The 19,637-nt window shown below is 37.1% G+C and overlaps 1 protein-coding gene across 4 annotated transcripts in view; it reads right to left on the reverse strand.

Annotated features, from left to right (window-relative positions):
- TENM1 (teneurin transmembrane protein 1) overlaps positions 1-19,637 on the reverse strand; it is a 796,361-nt gene that overhangs the window by 259,084 nt on the left and 517,640 nt on the right. For all 4 annotated transcript variants that reach the window (XM_040467962.1, XM_040467961.1, XM_040467964.1 and 1 more), the window contains 2 exons: positions 5,019-5,218; positions 3,584-3,794 (listed from right to left, as the gene is read on the reverse strand). In XM_040467962.1, the coding sequence (XP_040323896.1) occupies positions 3,584-3,794; positions 5,019-5,218 (411 nt within the window). The remainder of the gene's footprint in view (positions 1-3,583; positions 3,795-5,018; positions 5,219-19,637) is intronic.

The following is a 19,637-nucleotide window of genomic DNA, read 5'->3' on the forward strand; positions in this document are numbered from 1 at the left end:
CTGAGCGACAACTGGTCTGACAGGAACGGAACGTTTGACAAAGAGCTGACCATTTTTAACTTCTTAAAACACTCGTTATTTTCATAAAATCATTAACTTCTTTAAAAGGTGCTGAAAAGGCACAGAGTTTTTTCCATTCAAAGACGGAACAATTACGTCTCCAGTTTCTATTTAATCTATGTTTCTTGTGCCAAGCGATAGTGGCAGTTCTTAAATCTACATTTGGATTTCCCCTGCCCTGGATGGTTAATAGGAGGTCATGGAGGAAGCTTTCAAAGGTAAATATAGTTGAATTTAATTTCACACCAGCTCCTATTGACAACCTTATGCAAGCAGCCTTGTGGGAATGTAGCTATTGTAGAAAAAATGTTTAATAAAGTTTGCTATCAAAATAAATAAAAATCCCTACATCTTATTGACTTATCTAAGATCTGTCTCTGGGCCCACACTGCCGCACAGAACTTAACACCAGCAATGCAAATGAGAAGAGAAGGCAATATAGGGAGGACCTGGAAGCTGCCACCTCCACTGGGTATCAAAGAGACACTGGGACAGCCCAGGGAATCTAGGAGGAGGATGGCTACAGCAGGAACACATAAGTAACTCATGATGAGAAATAATGTGTTTTTCTATTTATGTTGGCTTCCATGAAATTTTGCCTTCTATCCTTTTTAAAGTTTATATTTATTTATTTATTTATTTATTTATTTATTTATTGAGAGAGAGAGAGAGAGAGAGAGACAGACAGACAGACAGACAGAGGGGAGGGGGAGAGAGAGAGGGACACAGAATCCGAAGCAGGGTCTGCACCGTCAGCACAGAGCCTCATGTGAGGCTCGAACTCACGAACTGTGATATCATGACCTGAGCCGAAATCAAGAGTCAGATGCTTAACTGTTTGAGCCACCCAGGTGCCTCTTGCCTTCTATCTTTTTAATCTTCCTTCAGAATCACTTCCTCAATTGCAGTTCATTAGAGTTGAGAATGATTTTAAAGTTCTATACATAAAACTCTACTTTTATTCTAGAGTCTAAAGCCCCTCGATATCTGCATCTGCACTGATGATGGGTTTTGCTCCTGGCAGGTTTTCTTATGGGAGAAACTAAAGGTAATGGATAATCTGATGGAATGATTACGGCCTGAAGGGCATGGGCTTTGGAGTCAGACATACTTGGTTGTCTCAAATCTCAATTTTGCCACTTGTTGGCTGTGAGACTCTATCAGATTATTTACTCATTTCAAGCCTCCATTTCCTTATTTATTATATAAATATCACTACACCTATGCTATCAGTGTTGTGAAGGGAATCAAACAAGATCATGTTATACAGCAGGTTGGCTGAGATTAGGGGATATTGACAACTCTGTCTATACTACTGGAAAATAACATATATTAATATAGGCCTGTGGCCAGCCTATATTAGTCATTCAATAAATGCTTATTGCTAATATTGTCTTGATCCTTATTAGTGGTGGACCAAATAGGGTTAAGATCAATCAACCGATTCTAACATCATGAAATAAAGAACGAACAGCTAAGAACAGCATTTAGCGTAGTCAAATTGATACAAAGCTTAAATTGTTTAATCAAATATATTAGCCTCTCTTTACTGCAGTTAAATTATAAAAACATAAAAAAATTAATGGGGAGCATTTAGAGCAAATAACTTAATACTTGTGATTTTTTCAGAAATTTACTTGGATTCTCTTTAAGTGGAATTGTAGAAGTGTTTCTGTTACTTTTAATCGTAAAAACACAACAGATGGGTGGCTCAGTCGGTTGATCGTCCGATTTTGGCTCAGGTCATGATATCACGGTCTGTGAGTTCAAGCCCCGCGTCGGGCTCTGTGCTGACAGCTCAGAGCCCGGAGCCTGCTTCGGATTCTGTGTCTCCCTCTCTCTCGGACCCTCCCCTGTTCATGCTCTGTCTCTCTCTGTCTCAAAAATAAACAAACATTTAAAAAAAAATGAAAAACACAACAGAAAAGTAGAAAAAAATGTGACTTGCATAAGGAAGAAGCAAATACTTTGTTGCATATGAAACTGACAGCGTGATATCTGGATAATAGGAATTGTATCTCAAAGATTAGCTTCTTTTTGGGAGGAAGTAAGGGACAGGAAAAAACTTCAAGCATGTTTCTGGGTCTATTGATTTTTGAAAGGTTAATAGTTGGGTTGGTGTTTTAACTTGAGCTTACTGGTAAGGATAACAGGAAGAGAGAAAATCTTCACAAATATTTTAGATCTTCTAACTGTTTGATTTCTTAGGAGGAACTCAACTTCCCATGACTCATTGGCATCTGCATTACCAAAACTGGGCCTTGATAGAAAAACAATATCATGAAAGGTACATCTATTAAATCTGCTCCATTGAGTCTGTTAGCGTTGCAAAAAAGTGTCAGGACTTCAATTTTTTTTTCTAATTTAACAAATACACTATCTTTTGAAGATGTAAAATCTGTGGAGTTTTTCTCCAGGGGAGAAAAAAATAATCGGTGTATTTTTATAGTCTGATTACTTTAGAGGAAAGTTTTTGTTAATATTATGGCTGGAATACCATTTTCTACTGGGTCAAGGTCTTCAGCATCAAGTAAAAATAGAACATAATTGTTATAAAGAGCAGATGGTATGTCTATTAACAGTCAACACATCTTCCTAAACATATGGTTGAACAGGTTAACTAAAGGATAAAGTGGTGAGAGTTGGATAGAAAACGGACAGCTGTAAAATATTTTCCCTTCTTTTAAAAGACATGTGTGTTAGGAAGATTCACACAATAAAATACTATGTCTATGAGATGTTTCCCCTCGGGGCTAAAAAATTCCAAAAGAAAGGGCTATGAGTGGTCCAAGTTATTATCCTTAAGACCCTTCTCTGAATACTCGTAGGTTTTTGATGCCTTAATGGTTCTAGAATTGGTTGTTCTAAAGAAGAGCTGGACTGGTGCTAGTTTCTCCATTTTAAAAGGTATTTATTTGGGGCGCCTGGGTGGCGCAGTCGGTTAAGCGTCCGACTTCAGCCAGGTCGCGATCTCGCTGTCCGTGAGTTCGAGCCCTGCGTCGGGCTCTGGGCTGATGGCTCAGAGCCTGGAGCCTGTTTCCGATTCTGTGTCTCCCTCTCTCTCTCTGCCCCTCCCCTGTTCATGCTCTGTCTCTCTCTGTCCCCAAAATAAATAAACGTTGAAAAAAAAAATTTTAAAAGGTATTTATTTGCTTTGTCTTTTCTAATGGATCTTGAATGAACAGAGATTCTCTTGCTTATTCCCTTTGTCACTGAAGTTGTTCATCTATGCAGCCTTGGTAATAATATTATCCAGGTAACTATTCCTGTCGAAAATACATAAAAAGGTACATGGCAAGTATCCTACAAAGCAGCAAATAATGGAGCATTTAGAAAATCTTAATCAGCATTTAAACAACATTAATGACAACAATAATATAAGCCTTTCTTGTAGTGACCTATCTTGAATAAGGACTTTAAGGCAGAATGAACGATGGGTTGAAATGACATCTGTATCACTTTAATCACTGCTGTCTTTCTAGAATTATACTGTCAATTCAAAATAATAGTCAAGGCAGCTTACCAATTGCTGTAGTTAACACGAATACTTGCTCCATCTTTTTTCCATCATTGTAGAATGCCAGATACCAAGGCCCTTGGTCCATATACTCTATGAAACCTGTCTCCTGCAGTGAGGTTAAGATCAGGTTCCGAGGGGAGTGTTGGGTATCGTCAGAGCCCTTGGAGTCCTGCTTGACCAGCTGTTTTCCATCCATCAATTTTACAAAGTCGAACTGGAACAAATACACGCAAATCTGAGCCACTACTTCTACTTCTAGACTAACGAACATCTCTAACTTCAACTGCTCTCTTCCACACTTCTTTGCTTTGAAAGAGGAAGTTACTCGTTCTTAATTATACTTAAACACAAAAGTATTTTATTAATTCTGAAAAACCCACTATATTTATAAATGTTATAAAATACCTTTCAGTTTTGGAGTATTCAAAATAATTGTCTAAAAATAAATAAACCAAGAGATAGAAAAAAATTGCATTTGGCACTATGCGAGAGAATCTTGATATTTTACTAAAGTATCAGAAGATACTCGAAACCACACATTCCCCTCAAAAACGTTATCATGATCTTCTCTACAAATTTAAGAATTTTACAGTTTTTAAAACAAATAAATAGTCAAAAATTTGAGGACATTCGTAATTTACTACCTTTGTGGTAGCATATTTAAATATTCAAAGAACCCCCTCCTTTTTCCCCCTAATCAGTGGACAAGCGCATGGCACACATTTCCTTGGGCATTTTAAGAGTCACATTTGAATGGCATTCTAATTCCCTGCCTACTCCCATCCAGAAGGTAAGATTTGGACTATGGTCATATCTGTTGGAAAAAAAAAAAAAGCAATCCCCTGATGTTTATGATTCCTTACGCTACTTCTTAGATGGAGCAAGGCCCCAAATGGGTTCGTGCAAGAAAGAGATAAGGGGGAAAAATGAGAGCAATGAGGTGGTTAGCGTTTATAGAAAGGCTTTCTAAACCACAGAAGATTTACGTATTTGAGTTATTATTAACAATAACAAGAAAAAATTTCTACCCATAAGATAAAACCTGCCTTTTAGACTCATTTCCCTTATTGATTTGCATTCTTCATCGGGACAAGGGGTCAAGACCATATGGGGCCAGTGAAGGAGGTATGGTCCCAAAAGCTAAGTAAGATGAGGGGGCCAGGATGGCTCATGATCATCTTATTCCAGGAAACAGAATTCAAATTTCAAGAATATTTTCTTAAACTTCCTTTTCTGAATCTGCTCTGCTAAATGCTATTGCATATTTCTCAGTCATTTTTGTTTTCATTCGTTTGAGTACGATTATTCTGGATGTTTGCTCGTTACAAAAACTGTCTGCCTTCACCTTTGATTCTCACATACTTTGCAAGTCACAAACCCTGAACTGTTCATCCCACCACCCTCCAAAGGGTCAAGAAACACCTATAACATCAAATACCTGAGTGTGTGTAGGTGGAATGTTTCTTCTGCCATAAATTCCCAGCAGAGAGTCCTTGGCTAAAGAAATATTGAATTTCAGATATATAGGATGGTGGATAGTAATCTGGAAACGCCAGAATAAGCCAGGTGGAATGGTCTGCATGACTTGTGCACCAATGTCAACTTCTCCGGTGTCTATCGCCCGTCCCTTCTGAAACACTGGTTTTAAAGGTAAAGAAAATTACAGATAATATTAATCGTAATTTATAAAGCGATGATTTTTAGCTTTTCAGGACAAAAATATCAAAATGACTTACTAAGGTCTTTTTTCCACCACCCTACCCATATTTCAGGGTTTTACACAAATGATCTTCCAAGAAGACTTCCCTAACCAACCACTATACCAGTATCTCCCTTCTCTTGCATTACTGTTACATTTATTTCCATAACTTGATTCATTTTAATCATTATTAAATGGTTAAATTTAAATGGTTAAATGCAGGCAATACAAAGATGAGCAAGATGAGCTACTTGCTCTCAAGGAGCTCTGAATATAAGAGAAGAAATAGGACAAATGCACAAATAACCATGTTGTAAAGGAAAATAAATGATTTGGGTATTCAAAGGAGTAAGGAGTATTTGATTGGAGGATACTCCTCATTCCTAGCAGTCTCTATGCCCTTTATCTTCCTTTATTTTTCTTCTTAGTACTTACATCCCTAACATACCACATGTTTTACTTGTTTATTGTTTATTGCCTATTTTCTCCCAAGAGAATATAAGCTCCATGAGGCTGTGGCTGTTTTGTTCATTGCTTTATCCCCAGTAACTAGAAGAATGTATGCAAATAGTATGTGATCCATACATATTTATTCAATGAGTGAATGAATGAATGAATGATTTAGAAAAGGGTATTTATGGGAAGTAGTATTGAAGATGGGCCTTAAAGGGAAGAGAAGATTTCAACAGAGCTGTTGACAAGAATTTTCCACATGAAAGGAATACTTTGTACCAAAAAAAAAAAAAAGAGGAGAGTCATTAAAGGTTTTTAAGAAGAAGGGAGATATTTGGATACATTAGAAAAACTAATCTTGAGGCAGAAGGTAGAATGATTTAGAGGTGGAAACACAAGGATGATAGAGAATTATGGAACAATAATTCAGGTGAAATGACCTAAAGATCTAAATTTACAGTGGGCTCAACAGTTCACGTGGAATAAGTACAGTCCAGTCACCTGTAAAATAAACAAGTGGGGCTACACCAAACTAAAGAGCTCTGTACAGCAAAAGAAACAATTAAATAAATTGAAAAGGCCATATACAGAATGGGAGAAAGTTACCTGCAAACCATATATCTAATAAGGGATTACTATCTAAAACACACAAAGAATTCATACAACTCCATAGTAAAAAAAAAAAAAAAGCAAATAATCCAACTCAATAGCAAAATAGCAAATAACCCAATGTAAAAATGGGCAAAGGACTTGAACATACATTTTTCCCAAAAAGGCCAATAGGTATATGAAAAGGTACTCAACATCACTAATCATTGGGGAAATGCAAGTCAAAACCACAATGAGATAGCACCTCATACCCGTTTGGTTGACTAGTATCAAAAGATAAGAAATAACAAATGTTGGTAAGGACATGGAGAAAAGGGAACCCTTATATGCCATTGGTGGGTATGCAATAATGGTACAGTCATTTTGGAAAGCAGTACAGTGGTTTCTCAAAAAAATAGAACTACCATACGATACAGCAATCCAACTTCTGTGTATATATGAAAAGGAACTGAAATCAGGATCCTGAAGACGTATCTACACAGCCACATTCACTGCAGCATTATTCATAATAGCCAAGATATGGAAACAATCTAAATATCCTTTGATGGATGAATGGATAAAGAAAATGTGATACACACAAACACACACACATACACACACACACACACTACTCCATTGTGTGTATATATGTATGTGCATATACACACACAAGCAATGAAATATTATTCAGCCACAAAAAAGAAGGAAGTGCTCCCAATTGCAAAAATATGGATGAAGCTGGAGGGCATTATGCTAAGTAAAATAAGCAAGACAGAGAAAGTCAAATTCTATATGATATCACTTATGCATGGAATCTAGAAAAGAATAAAAGCCAATCTCATAGAAACAGAGACTAGAATGGTTGCCAGGGCTGGAGGGAGGGGGTAACAGGGTGATGTAGGTCAAAGGGTACAAATTTTCAATTATAAGCAGGAGCTCTGACAATCTGACATAGAGCATGGCGACTGTAGTTAACAAGATGGTATTACACACTTGAAAGTTGCTGAGAGTAGATCTTAAGCATTCCTACCACACCAAAAAAGTTAACTATGTGAGTGTGAGGTGATGGATGTGTTAATTATCCTGACCTGTTTGATCATTTCTACATTGTATGTGTATATGAAATCATCACATTGTCTACTTTAAATATATACAACTATATTTGTCAATTCTTCCTCAATAAAGTTAAAAAAATCACATATTATTGAAGAAGTATAAAACCGGGTTATCCTAAAGAATGATACAAATATCAATGAACTTCAGATTACTCTACATTTTAAAAATCTTATTGTACTTTCAAGCATAAATACTAAAAAAATAAAAATTTATTTTTCACACTAGCATAGAGAAAATAATATGGAGATAAAAAATAACTTATCTAAACTAAGGCAAGACAGGGAAGGCACAGACTAGATGGATCAATCGGAAAACAAAGAAGATGGAAGATAAATTATAAAAAAATAAAGAGCAATGAACTAAATGCTTGTGTCACAAGGTAAGAGTCATCACTCTGAATTAAAAAGTAAAATTTAAAGACATTTTTTTTTTACCAAAAGTCAAAAGTATATCTAAAATATAAAGAGACTTATTTATAATAATAAAAGTTATTTTCTCAGGAAGAAGAAAAAAAGAAAGAAGACAATATAAAGGAAGATTCTAGAGCAGCACTTCTCAAACTTGAATGTGCTTAAGAAGGGCGTCTTTTTAAAATGCAGTTATGATAAAGTAGGTCTGAGGTCAGATATTTCTCACAAGTTCCCAAGTAATGCCCGTGTTGCATGGTACACAGCATACACACTGAGAAGCAAGGTTGTTAGGACACTGGGACACTAGGTATGGGGGCTGAGGGAGGGTCAAAACTTACTCCATGGTTGTGAGTTTGGGTGACTCAGACAATGCCAGTAGCAAATACAAGAAGCCTAAAAGGAGCTAGTTAGTGTGAGAGGGTGCTGAGTTTGGACAAGAAGGTCTTTATTATTTATTTCCTAATTTTCTAATTATTTCTGAGGTACTCTATTACTATATGCTTCTGTGGAATTCTCTGTTGAGTGGAGGGGGGAGGGAAGGGATAGAAGAGGAGGGGCAAGAATTAGTTTGCCTTGACTCTAAGCCACAGGATTGCACCTCAGGGGGGAATTCAATTTGGCCTCTTTCCACACGGCCTTTATATTTTTCAGCCATCAACTCTTTCTCCACACCAAACACAGTTTAAAAACACACATGGTCTCTGTCCTTTGTGTTCACTTGCTATAAAATTAACAGCCCATTAAGAAACACACCTGCAGTGGCTTTATTCAGAGGCCAATGCCTTGTAGCTTTTAACTCCCTAAAATACCTCCATTATTGCTTTTTGTGTTAAGGCCAAGAGTAATAACTATTTTAAGAATGTTCACTGTTAACTGTTAATAATAGATTTCAAATGCAATTTTGAGCATAATTATGTATTACAGGACACATAATTTTGTGGAATTGACATTTATAATAAAATATGCCCTTTGAGATGATAAATCACCAACTGAGGACCTTATTTTTCATTGAAAGTTACTTTTTCCCATGTGAGACAGAACAGTCTTGTCCCCAAAGGGTTGATTATACATTTAACTCCTAAGGTCCCGGAGCTGACAAATGTCTTCAAAGAGCAGACAATTAATAGACCGTGTTTATGTGGATACTTCCACTTTCAACTTAATGTTCAGTTGGTTCAACGGCCATCCTCATCAGGGGCTCTTATCACTTCTTAAAATGCATCATTTGGTTGTGCAAACAATATTATAAATATAAAATAATTTAAAATTAGGTTTGACAAACACTATTTTAACGGTGCTATGAATGACCTTTAATGAATGCAGACGCGGTCATTAAAAAAAAATCAGGGCAAAACTGGCTGATGGACATTAACCTTTATATACGAGCCTTACCAAATGCTACACCGTGTTTCCCTTCTGCACTTTATAGCATCATATACTGTATAATGAGGCTACTTAAATGTTATTCACTAAATCAAAAGATACTCATGAAGTCGTGTTGTTGGAGTTTCCCAGTTCCTAGCACTAGTAAATATCTGAAGCATATATGCTAAGTCATTTATAAAAAATGATTTTAAAAGATGGTCTTACCCTTTGAGATCCTGCATCAGAGTTAAAACAAGATAGATGAAGAGACATGACAACATGAATGAACATGTGGACTATAATTTAAATAAAAATAGCAAAGCAAGCGAGTTGCAGCAATTTGGTGTCGAAGAGAAATTCTCACAGCTTGCAAATGGAAAATTTCTCAACCTCTAACCTTTAGAATTGAGTGCATCAGAAAGGAAGACATCTCCCTGTTAGCAATCTACATCACTAAACAACCTGCTCCATTTTATCTTCTCTCAAAATTTGTTATGGGTTATGATGTAGTGATTATTAGTCAATTTACTCTTTAATTTTTTTCTTAATGTAGCTCAAAGGGGGAAGCGAAAGAGAAGAAAATTACATGCAGGCCAACAATATGTGATGTGATTTCCTAAAAACATTCTGCACCAATATAAGTAAGTGGGGTAGGTGTGGTCAAACTTAACATTGACCCTGATCCTTCAGTTGCGAAGTGTCAGCAGCAGAGTTAAAATGTGGCACTCAGGTATGGTTTTTGTAATAATTCATGTTTTAATTGTCGTTTAACCAGTTACACTCCTACAGCATATCAGAAGGTCTAGGAAGACCAAACTCTCCAGTAACAGAACACGCCCTTGCACAAATCCAAGAGCAAGTGTGGGCTGCCATGGATCATATCAAACTGTGCAGTACTGTACTTATCACAGTCTCACCAATATCCACCAATTTAGTTTGAGCTAAACACTCTCTTTATAGGTTGCAACACAGGCATCAACTGCTGAGTGGTAAAAAACAATGGCAGATAGGCCGTGTTGAAGGATGGCAAGCTAACTGATGGTTGCTTAGTTCAAAACGAAAAGGTCAAGCTACCTGGAAGGTAAATACACAGGCCTGGTGACAGACACCGTGTGCAGTGGCTCTACCGACTAAACTAAGGCTTCATTATATCTAGACTCAGACATATACCTGAATAATAATAACATAATTACTAACAAAATCATCCTTATAAGACAGGGGTAAGTGACTATATTCTGGACATACACAAGTATTTATTTTTTCTACTTAATGCAGCTAGACCGGGCTTAATGATTCTGCACAAAACTCAGTGAAACATTAGTAGAAGATACTGACACGTGGTCACTAAAAGGATTCCAATACCAGGTCCTTATGTAAAAATGACTAGGTTAAAGGCTGTGGTATTGTCCGTAACGGCAATCTTAGTAGTCTTTTAAAGGCATTTGCAAATTCCATAAAAGCTATCTAAGCTAAGAAGGTACTGCTTTATTAACTGAAGGGAATGTTGTCCAAAGGCACGTAAAAGAAATATGCCTTAAGATCATAGTTGCCTTTCACTTCAGCCAATAGCACATTCAAAATCTTTAAACGACATCAATAAATGCTTTTGGGGTGGTCTTTCACCTGAATTAGTCCTAGAATGTGGTTCACGGCTCAAGTGCCATCTTCTTTTTGCTCCTTCAGACATAATAATTATTTCATAGTAACAAATCTTTGTGAAATTTAGAGAATCCGTGCTTCAAACAAATTGGGGGTGTGAAATCAAGCCCTAATCCCTATGATCAAAAGCCGTGAAGAAATCTAAAGGGGACAGTGAAAACTTACCCTACCCTTTCCATCTAAGTAACTTTGTATGATTCTCCTTATATGAACCATTGAAGAAAAATACGTATTCAACTCTTAATTCGTCAGGGACAGATGTTCCAGGTTGTGTATCACACATGCTTTTTATATTGGTTCTGTAACCCAGGAGTAGGTAGGAGAAAAAAAAAAAAAGGAAGAATGAACCTTGTATACATAGTAGGCACTTGGTAAATACTGTTTGGATGAATTAATAAAATAGTAATCTTAATAATTTATTTAGTAATGTTGATCACTTATTTTGACATTTTGGTACAAGGGTTAGTGGAAGAACTGAAACTATCGCCACATGGAAGCCTTTAGGAATTAACTGTGAATAAAATATGTTTAGAAATAAAATACCCCCACCTTCCTGATACTGATAACAGATAGCTGATTGTGTGGAAAAGTCCATTAATGAATATTACACTTGAGAAATACATTAGTGTGTAAGTGTAAACAGTTATGTTCAGAAACTGAGACTTTACATTCCCGGACAGTAGCTCATCTAGTATTACATACATCTTCTCAGACAGAAGTGAAATGGTATTGTTAAAATCTCACCATTAATTAAAGGACTAATTTTGAATTGCATTCTGACTCTGTATATCTGTTTGTTGAACATATTATCACTTAAGAGACATAATTCTCTTTGTACAAGTATTTCTTTAAATTTTGTCACAAGATTTCCACTTTTCCTAAAAAATTTCACAGTTCTTCTGGTGTGTTATAATGACCACTAAGTGGTATTCACAAACATTGGTTTCCAATTTTCTGGCTCTCCTGACATGATATACAATCTCATATACTGAAACACAAATTATGTTTGTAGAACAGTATGTTGATTATTACCAATAGTACACAGAGTAGCCAATCTCTTTGAATTTCTTCGGTGAAAACTAGAATATGAAACTCAAATTTATCATCACATATTACATATTCAAACATTTACTCAGAGTCATGGGTTAGCATGGTATAAAATACCTCCTTAAAAGAAAATAATATTCCCATTAGCAACAAAAAAAAACCCATATTCAAAGCTTAATGAATAAATATGGAAACATGCACTGAAAAGTCAAAAAAGGAAATTAAAAGAAAGGGTTTCCACTTATATATAATATCAAAAAGAATAAAAACCAGGGATGAATTTAACAAAAAACTTGTAAGACTTGTACCCTGAGAAATACAAAACATCATTGAAAGAAACTGAAGATCTAAATAAATGGAAACACATCCATATTCATGGATTACAAGATTTACTATTGTTAAAATGGCAATACTTCCTAAACTGATCTGCAGATTCAATGCAATCCCCATGAAGATTCTAAGTCCCATCCTGATGGCCAACCGACACATGAAAAAGTGCTCCACATCACTCATCATCAGGGAAATATAAATCAAAACCACAATGAGATAACACCTTACACCTGTCACAATGGCTAACATGAACAACGCAGGCAACAACAGATGTTGGCGAGGATGCGGAGAAAGAGGATCTCTTTTGCATTGTTGGTGGCAATACAAGCTGGTGCAGCCACTCTTGAAAACAGTATGGAGGTTCCTCAAAAAACTAAAAATAGAACTACCCTACAACCCAGCAATTGCACTAGTAGGCATTAATCCAAGGGATACAGGTGTGCTGTTTCGAAGGGACACATGCACCCCCATGTTTATAGCAGCACTATCAACAATAGCCAAAGTATGGAAAGAGCCCAAATGTCCATTGATGGATGAAGGGATAAAGAAGATGTAGTATATATAGACAATGGAGTATTACTCAGCACTCAAAAAGAATGAAACCTTGCCATTTGCAACTACGTGGATGGAACTGGAGGGTGTTATGCTAAGTGAAATTAGTTATTCAGAGAAAGACATAAATCATATGATTTCACTCATATGAGGACTTTAAGAGACAAAACAGATGAACATAAGGGAAGGGAAACAAAAATCATATTAAAATAGGGAAGGAGACAAAACAGAAGAGACTCATAAATATGGAGAACAAACTGAGGGTTGCTGGAAGAGTTGTGGGAGGGGGAATGGGCTAAATGGGTAAGGGGCATTAAGGAATCTACTCCTGAAATCATTGTTTCACTATGCTAACTAATTTGGATGTAAATTTTAAAAAATAAAAAATAAAATTAAAAAAAAAAGATTCTAAGTCCCATTTTCCAGAAGTACACAAGCTGAACTAAAATTCATGTGGAAATTCAAGGAACCCAGAATAACTAAAGCCATCTGTGAAAAAAAATAGGAAAACATTAGAGGCCTCACACTTCCTGATTTCAAAATTTATTACAGGTACAGTAATGGTACTGGTATTACGGCAGACATATTGATCAATGGGACAGAATTGAGAGTCACGAAATAAAATATCACATTTATGGTCAACCTAATTGCAACAAGGGCACCAAGACAATTCAATGGGGGAAAGAATAGCCTTTTCAACAAGTGGTGAGGGACAAGTGGATATCCTCAAGCAAAAGAGGGAAGTTAAATGGCTCCCTCACACCATATACAAAAATTAACTCAAAATGGATCAAATATCTACATTTAAGAACTAAACCTATAAAATTCTCAGATGAAAACACAGGGGTGAATCTCTCTGACCTTGGATTTGGCAATAGTTTCTTAGATATGATATCAAAAGCACATACAACAAAAAACAAAATAGATGCATTTGACTTCATCAAAATTAAAAACTTCTGTGCTTCAAAGGACACCATCAAGAAAGTGAATAAACTGCCTACAGAAAGTGAAAAAATATTTTCAAATCATATATTGGATAAGAGACTTGTATCTGGAATACGTTAAGAAACCTTACAAACTCATCAATAAAAAACCAAATAAACCAATTGAAAAACAGGCCAAGGATCTGAATAGATCTTTCTCCAAAGAATGGCCAATGAACACAGGAAAAGAGGCTCAGTATCATTAGGACATGCAAGTTAAAAGCACAATGAGATACCACTTCATACTCACTAAGACAGCTAAAATTAAAACGATAGACAAAACGTGGAGAAACTGGCATCCTTTTACCAGTGACTCCCTCAAAAAAACTGAAAACAGGTGTTCTGACAAAAACTTGTACATGAATGTTTATAGCAGCATTATTCATAATAGCCAAAAAAGTGAAAATCCACAAAAGGTCCATCACTTGTTGAGTTGATAAACAAAATATGGTATAGTCCTACAGTGGAATATTATTCAACCATACAAAGGAATTAAGTATTGGTACATGCTACAACATGGACAAAGTCTGAAAACACTGTGTTAACTGAAAGAAGCCAGACACAGAAGACTACACATTATATGATTCCATTTATATAAAATGTACACATAGGCAAATCTATAAAACCAGGATTAGTGGTTGCCAGGGGCTGGGGAGAAGTGTGGATATGGAGTAACTGCCAATGCCTATGAGGTTTCTTTTTGGTGTTCTAGGAATTAGAAAATGTTCTAGACTTAAACAGTGATGATGGTTACACAACTCTGAACATGCTAAGAATCACCGAGTCGCACACTTTGAATCGGTGAATTATATAGTATGTAAATTGTAGCTCAATAAAGTTCTTTCAGAAAATATGGTTATAAGTCATAAATTGGCATGCATAGCCTACACACACATACCCACAAACTATCACAAAGTGTCATAAGAGTTTTGATGTGTTTCCAGGTGGTTTTGGATGGTCATCTGCTACAGAGAAGCTGAACTGTCTCCTGGCCAGTATTTTAGAACACGTAACTGGTAGTACACCACAGGGATGCCTATTTCCTATATTTTTATACAATGTTAGATGTCGGTTATATGTAGGTTATTATGATCACATCCTTCTGAACTTGGGGATGGTGGCAGGAGGGCTGGGCACAGTTCGATTTATCCAGCACCCCCTTTTGTATCTTAGAATGTAAGTGCCCAGAGAACGGAGCAGTCACGTCTGTCTAAATTCCTGACATCTACCAACTGGGCATTTAATAAAGACAATTACATTATAAGCCACCTATCCCACAGTTGCGGGTAACAGTTGTATGTCTTCTTGAGCCAGGCCTCTGGAAAAAGAAACAGCCAGCATAGGCACCAGTTCTCATGGGCTGTCATATCAGTATAGCCTTTTTGATTTCTACCTTTAAGGAACCCAGAAACATCTTCAATAACATCAAATTTAAAATTCTTCCTGCAAGCAAAAGTCACTACAGAGCACTGCTAATAACAACAATAGTGATATTTATCATGATAGATAGTAGCACGTATTGAACACTTACTGTGTCTTCTTTTGGAACTCCTACCTCTCCCTTCTGCAATGTCAAAATGCCTCGCGCATACTCAGTGTGCCATAAAATTTGGTGCCTGAGTTTCTCTCTGAAGCTCCTTCTTCCTCTCTTCTCCTGTCAAGACTTTGGTCTTTCCTTACTGGCATCCTCAATGTCTCCCTCTCTACTGGTCTCTTGCTCTTTGTCTTCAAACAAGCACAAGTCTCTCTTTAAAAAAAAAATAAGATGACCCAACTGCCCCTTCATCTTGTTATCATACTATTTATCTCCTTCCTTTCCTTGCCAAGCTGTCTCCATCTGCTGCCTCTATTGCTTCATTATCCATTTACCACTTAGGCTATTACCATCTGCATTTCCCCCCCCACTACTCTATTATTCCATTCTCCTAAATACGCACTCTTTAAGGTCAACGTGGATTGATTTTTTTCTTGTTTCTCAAGGTCCAGCTCAAACTGTTTCTATAATAACAGTCATCTATTCATCTTTTTTCTTTTAAGCCTCTTAATCACCTAACCATCTCATTTCTATTTCTGTACAATAGTTGGTTGCATGTGATTTTGCGCTGTGTGTGCATGTATGCATGTTTTGTCCCGCTCTCCTATTGAATAGGATCTTTCGCAAGGGCAAAAGCTATGCCTTCTGCTTCATTTGTGAACTTCCCACAGTACTTAGTGCAGTGAAAATAGCATCTTGACTCATATAGCATTAAAAATCATGAGCTTCTATGTTTGTGAATACTAGGATCTCATTTTTTCTTCCCTTGATGTTATTTGAATGGAGAGTTTGGGGTGACCAAGAATCATTTCTCCTACAATCTAACTTTTATACATTTATTCTTCCATCTCTCTGAACCACTGGTGATGGGAATATGGTGTCTGTGTACAGTTCTGGTCAAGATACCTTTGGTGGGATGTACAATGGACATAGGAAAAGGCAAGCAAAATGACTAAGGGAAAACAGAGCTACAAGAAGAGTTCAGAAGTAAAGCCAAAGGCTCAGAGTAGTAGAAAAGTGAAGGCTAAAAAGGGATATGTTACTATCATCTACGGGATTGCAAAGGTTATACAAAGGGAAATGCAGACTTGTACGTCAAATCCTGCAACTCTAGGATTTTATTTTCAAAAGTAAATTTTACAGAGTAGAACCACCTTTGACTTCATGCAAAAGCTAGTAAATGTTCGAACTTACTCCAAAAATAATATAGGCTGAATGATATAAACAGATACTCAAGAGAATTAGATCTACACATGGTTTGTAAATTTCTATAATGCACTGTTTCTCCCCCTCCAAAACAAAGATGTTATAAAGATGTTATGGGAAGATCCTCTAGCTTTTGAAGGACTTTTCCAGGAGGATCAATCAGCCATTCCTAGAACACCACTTAGTGCCCCTGTCAGATGTATACTATTAGGCTAGAGGGACCACAGGGTAGACATATTCTGCACGGCATCACAGGAAAGGTGTGTATTAGTTAAACAAACAAACAAAAGTAAAATGAGGATTAAAATGAAACAAGAATGAAACATTAAACATATATGACCAAGAACATTTAACATGAATTTTTTATACCGTAAATAAGTTTGCCTTTTAGCATAGTGAACCCTTTACATAAATCTGTTTCAGAAGTCAGGTCTCCAGTATGCTTTAGAAAAGCTTTTGTTAAAACTGAAGTATATTGATGAAGTGATTTAATATAGTTGAAAACAAGCTGCAGCACTCTAGCTGGGCCCCCTGAAACCTTGTATTAGAGAAACATCTATGTGGCATTATAGGAAACATTTACTGTAATTTGCCATCAATCTTTAAAAATAATAATGTTACGCTCCCAACATTGTTGTCTTTGTTAGTGCATTACTATTTTATTCATGTGGTTTGTTGTGCTTATATGAATTATTCCCAATTCCACCACAATGTCCTGGGCTCTAATATCCGTTAAGTAAAAGATACTGAAACTATGGGTTGACTCAAAGGGCAGCTGAGTGCATTTTAATATCCACATGTCCTATGAACCAATATTGAAGAACCACAGAATTATACTGCAGGACTGTGTTCCGTCTGAACGCACAGTGATTACCTGGGTGGGGTTGGTGCAGTTCTTTACTTTTGGACCACAAAATGAATCTTTACCTACTAACTGGGTCTGTGAAATAAATATCAAGTAAAATGATAAGTAAATTTCGAATTCAGGCTTTTATTCAAGGTCCACAATTGTCATTGAATAAATTGCCTCCAATATAAATATGCAGCAGGTAAAACAAAACATTCCAACCACAACAAACCCCAAAAAACAAGCAACACACACACACCCCTCTCCAGCTAGGTCTACAATCAAAGGAGGTCATGAAAAGTACATTTGTGCTGTTAACTTTCAATTCCCAAGAGGTATGTATATATGTGAGTCTGTGTGTGTGTGTGTGTGTGCGCACACGTGTGCGCGCACGCTCGCGCGCCCACTCTGCTTTAAGGAGGAGGGATAGTCTTGCTGAACCTAGATCTTTGGAGGGAAATGTAAGATTTGCAAAGTACTCTTATCGAAAAGATATACATTTGACCACATGCATTCATGCATTCATCAAGACAGCTGTTAAACAATTGGCCTTGAGAAAAGAATTTTTATTTATTTATTTATTTATTTATTTTTTTAATTTTTTTTTCAACGTTTATTTATTTTTGGGACAGAGAGAGACAGAGCATGAACAGAGGAGGGGCAGAGAGAGAGGGAGACACAGAATCGGAAACAGGCTCCAGGCTCTGAGCCATCAGCCCAGAGCCCGACGCGGGGCTCGAACTCACGGACCGCGAGATCGTGACTTGGCTGAAGTCGGACGCTTAACCGACTGCGCCACCCAGGCGCCCCGAGAAAAGAATTTTTAAAAGAAGAAAGAAAAGGTTCAAAGAAGGGCATTGAGCTAACACTAAGGAAAGACTGGATCCTCATTTCAGCTCTGCCTGTAGTTCTGTCCATTATGCAAGCCCAGTCTCTTAACCTTCTTGTTTTTTCCTTTTCAAGTGTAAAACAAGGGTAACGATAGCTGCTACAGCATAAAACTGTTATGTGGAAAAAAGGCATTAAAGTATTTTGAAATTGTAAATGCTCTCTAAGTGCAGACTGTTATTGTTATGTGCATGTCAAAAATCCAAACTTATAAGGCAGAAAACTGGGAATTAATTATTTGAATTACAACAGATTTCTCGGCAAGTACTTTAAATGGCAAAGTGGTTACAAATTTTACAGACGTGCATTTCAACCACTTTCCAAGAGTATACACCCCTTTTGCAAAAATAGGTCCACTTTACTTGGAATGGTTATTTGCTCTTCCTTAACTGCAGAATTCGAATTCACTGACACATAATGTACACAGCTGGAGGGAACCTTAGAGATAACCAGTCGTATGGAGCATCACCCCTTGTTTGTCAAAGTTTTAGCAGCTCGGAGGAGAATGGAGGACAAGGAAAGGAAAAGGAAAGACTAGGGGAGGTGTGGCAGGAATCTGACACCCCTCCCCCATTGTATCTGGAGAGATGTGCCTTTTATCTGTTTTACGTTTGTGCCTTCTGGGTAAGATTTAATTTGTAAAATGTGTTTCACTGCCCGCTATCTGTCCTCCACTCCCCAAAGGGTTTAAAGCTGAAGGAGAGTTGAATTTGCCACCCCACAGTACGGGTTCTTTGGCATAAAGATCATCTTGAAGAAACAGCAGACACAGAAAACCTGCATGGAAGTTACCCTTTTGTAAGGGACATTTACATTTATAAGGAAGTCTCCATCCGTAAGGGTGGCTCCCTCTCTGTACCAGAAAGATGTGCCTACATTTCTAGAAACTCTTACCAATTGGAGGAGGCGGGGACTTAGATCTGTGTACCAACCATACTCTCGCTCACTGTGCTTTGCCTGACAGCCTCCTATACTTGGGTTCCCTATCCCCCAACATCTTTTGTCTTCAGCTGGAGATGGTATTTAAAGTGGTGGCCTGGGCCATTCCAGGAGTTCCTCAGTTCTCCTGGGTCTCTCTTGTGTATGCAGGGAGCATACATGTTATTAAACTTCTTTGTTTTTTCCCTCCTCCTGTTCATCTGGCTTTTTATTATAGCTGCAGGGGGGTGGTTGCCTCAGCCAAGAGCTTAGAAGGTTAGAGGAAAAATTATTTTTCAACCTATACAAAGCCAACTCCCTTATTTTTCTTTTTTAATGTTTATTTATTATTTTTGAGACAGAGAGAGACAGAGCATGAACGGGGGAGGGTCAGAGAGAGAGGGAGACACAGAATCTGAAGACGGCTCCAGGCTCTGAGCTGTCAGCACAGAGCCTGACGCG

The sequence above is a fragment of the Herpailurus yagouaroundi genome, unplaced genomic scaffold, assembly GCF_014898765.1.
Source record: "Herpailurus yagouaroundi ecotype Mexico unplaced genomic scaffold, PumYag 67641, whole genome shotgun sequence".
Taxonomy (NCBI): domain Eukaryota; kingdom Metazoa; phylum Chordata; class Mammalia; order Carnivora; family Felidae; genus Herpailurus; species Herpailurus yagouaroundi.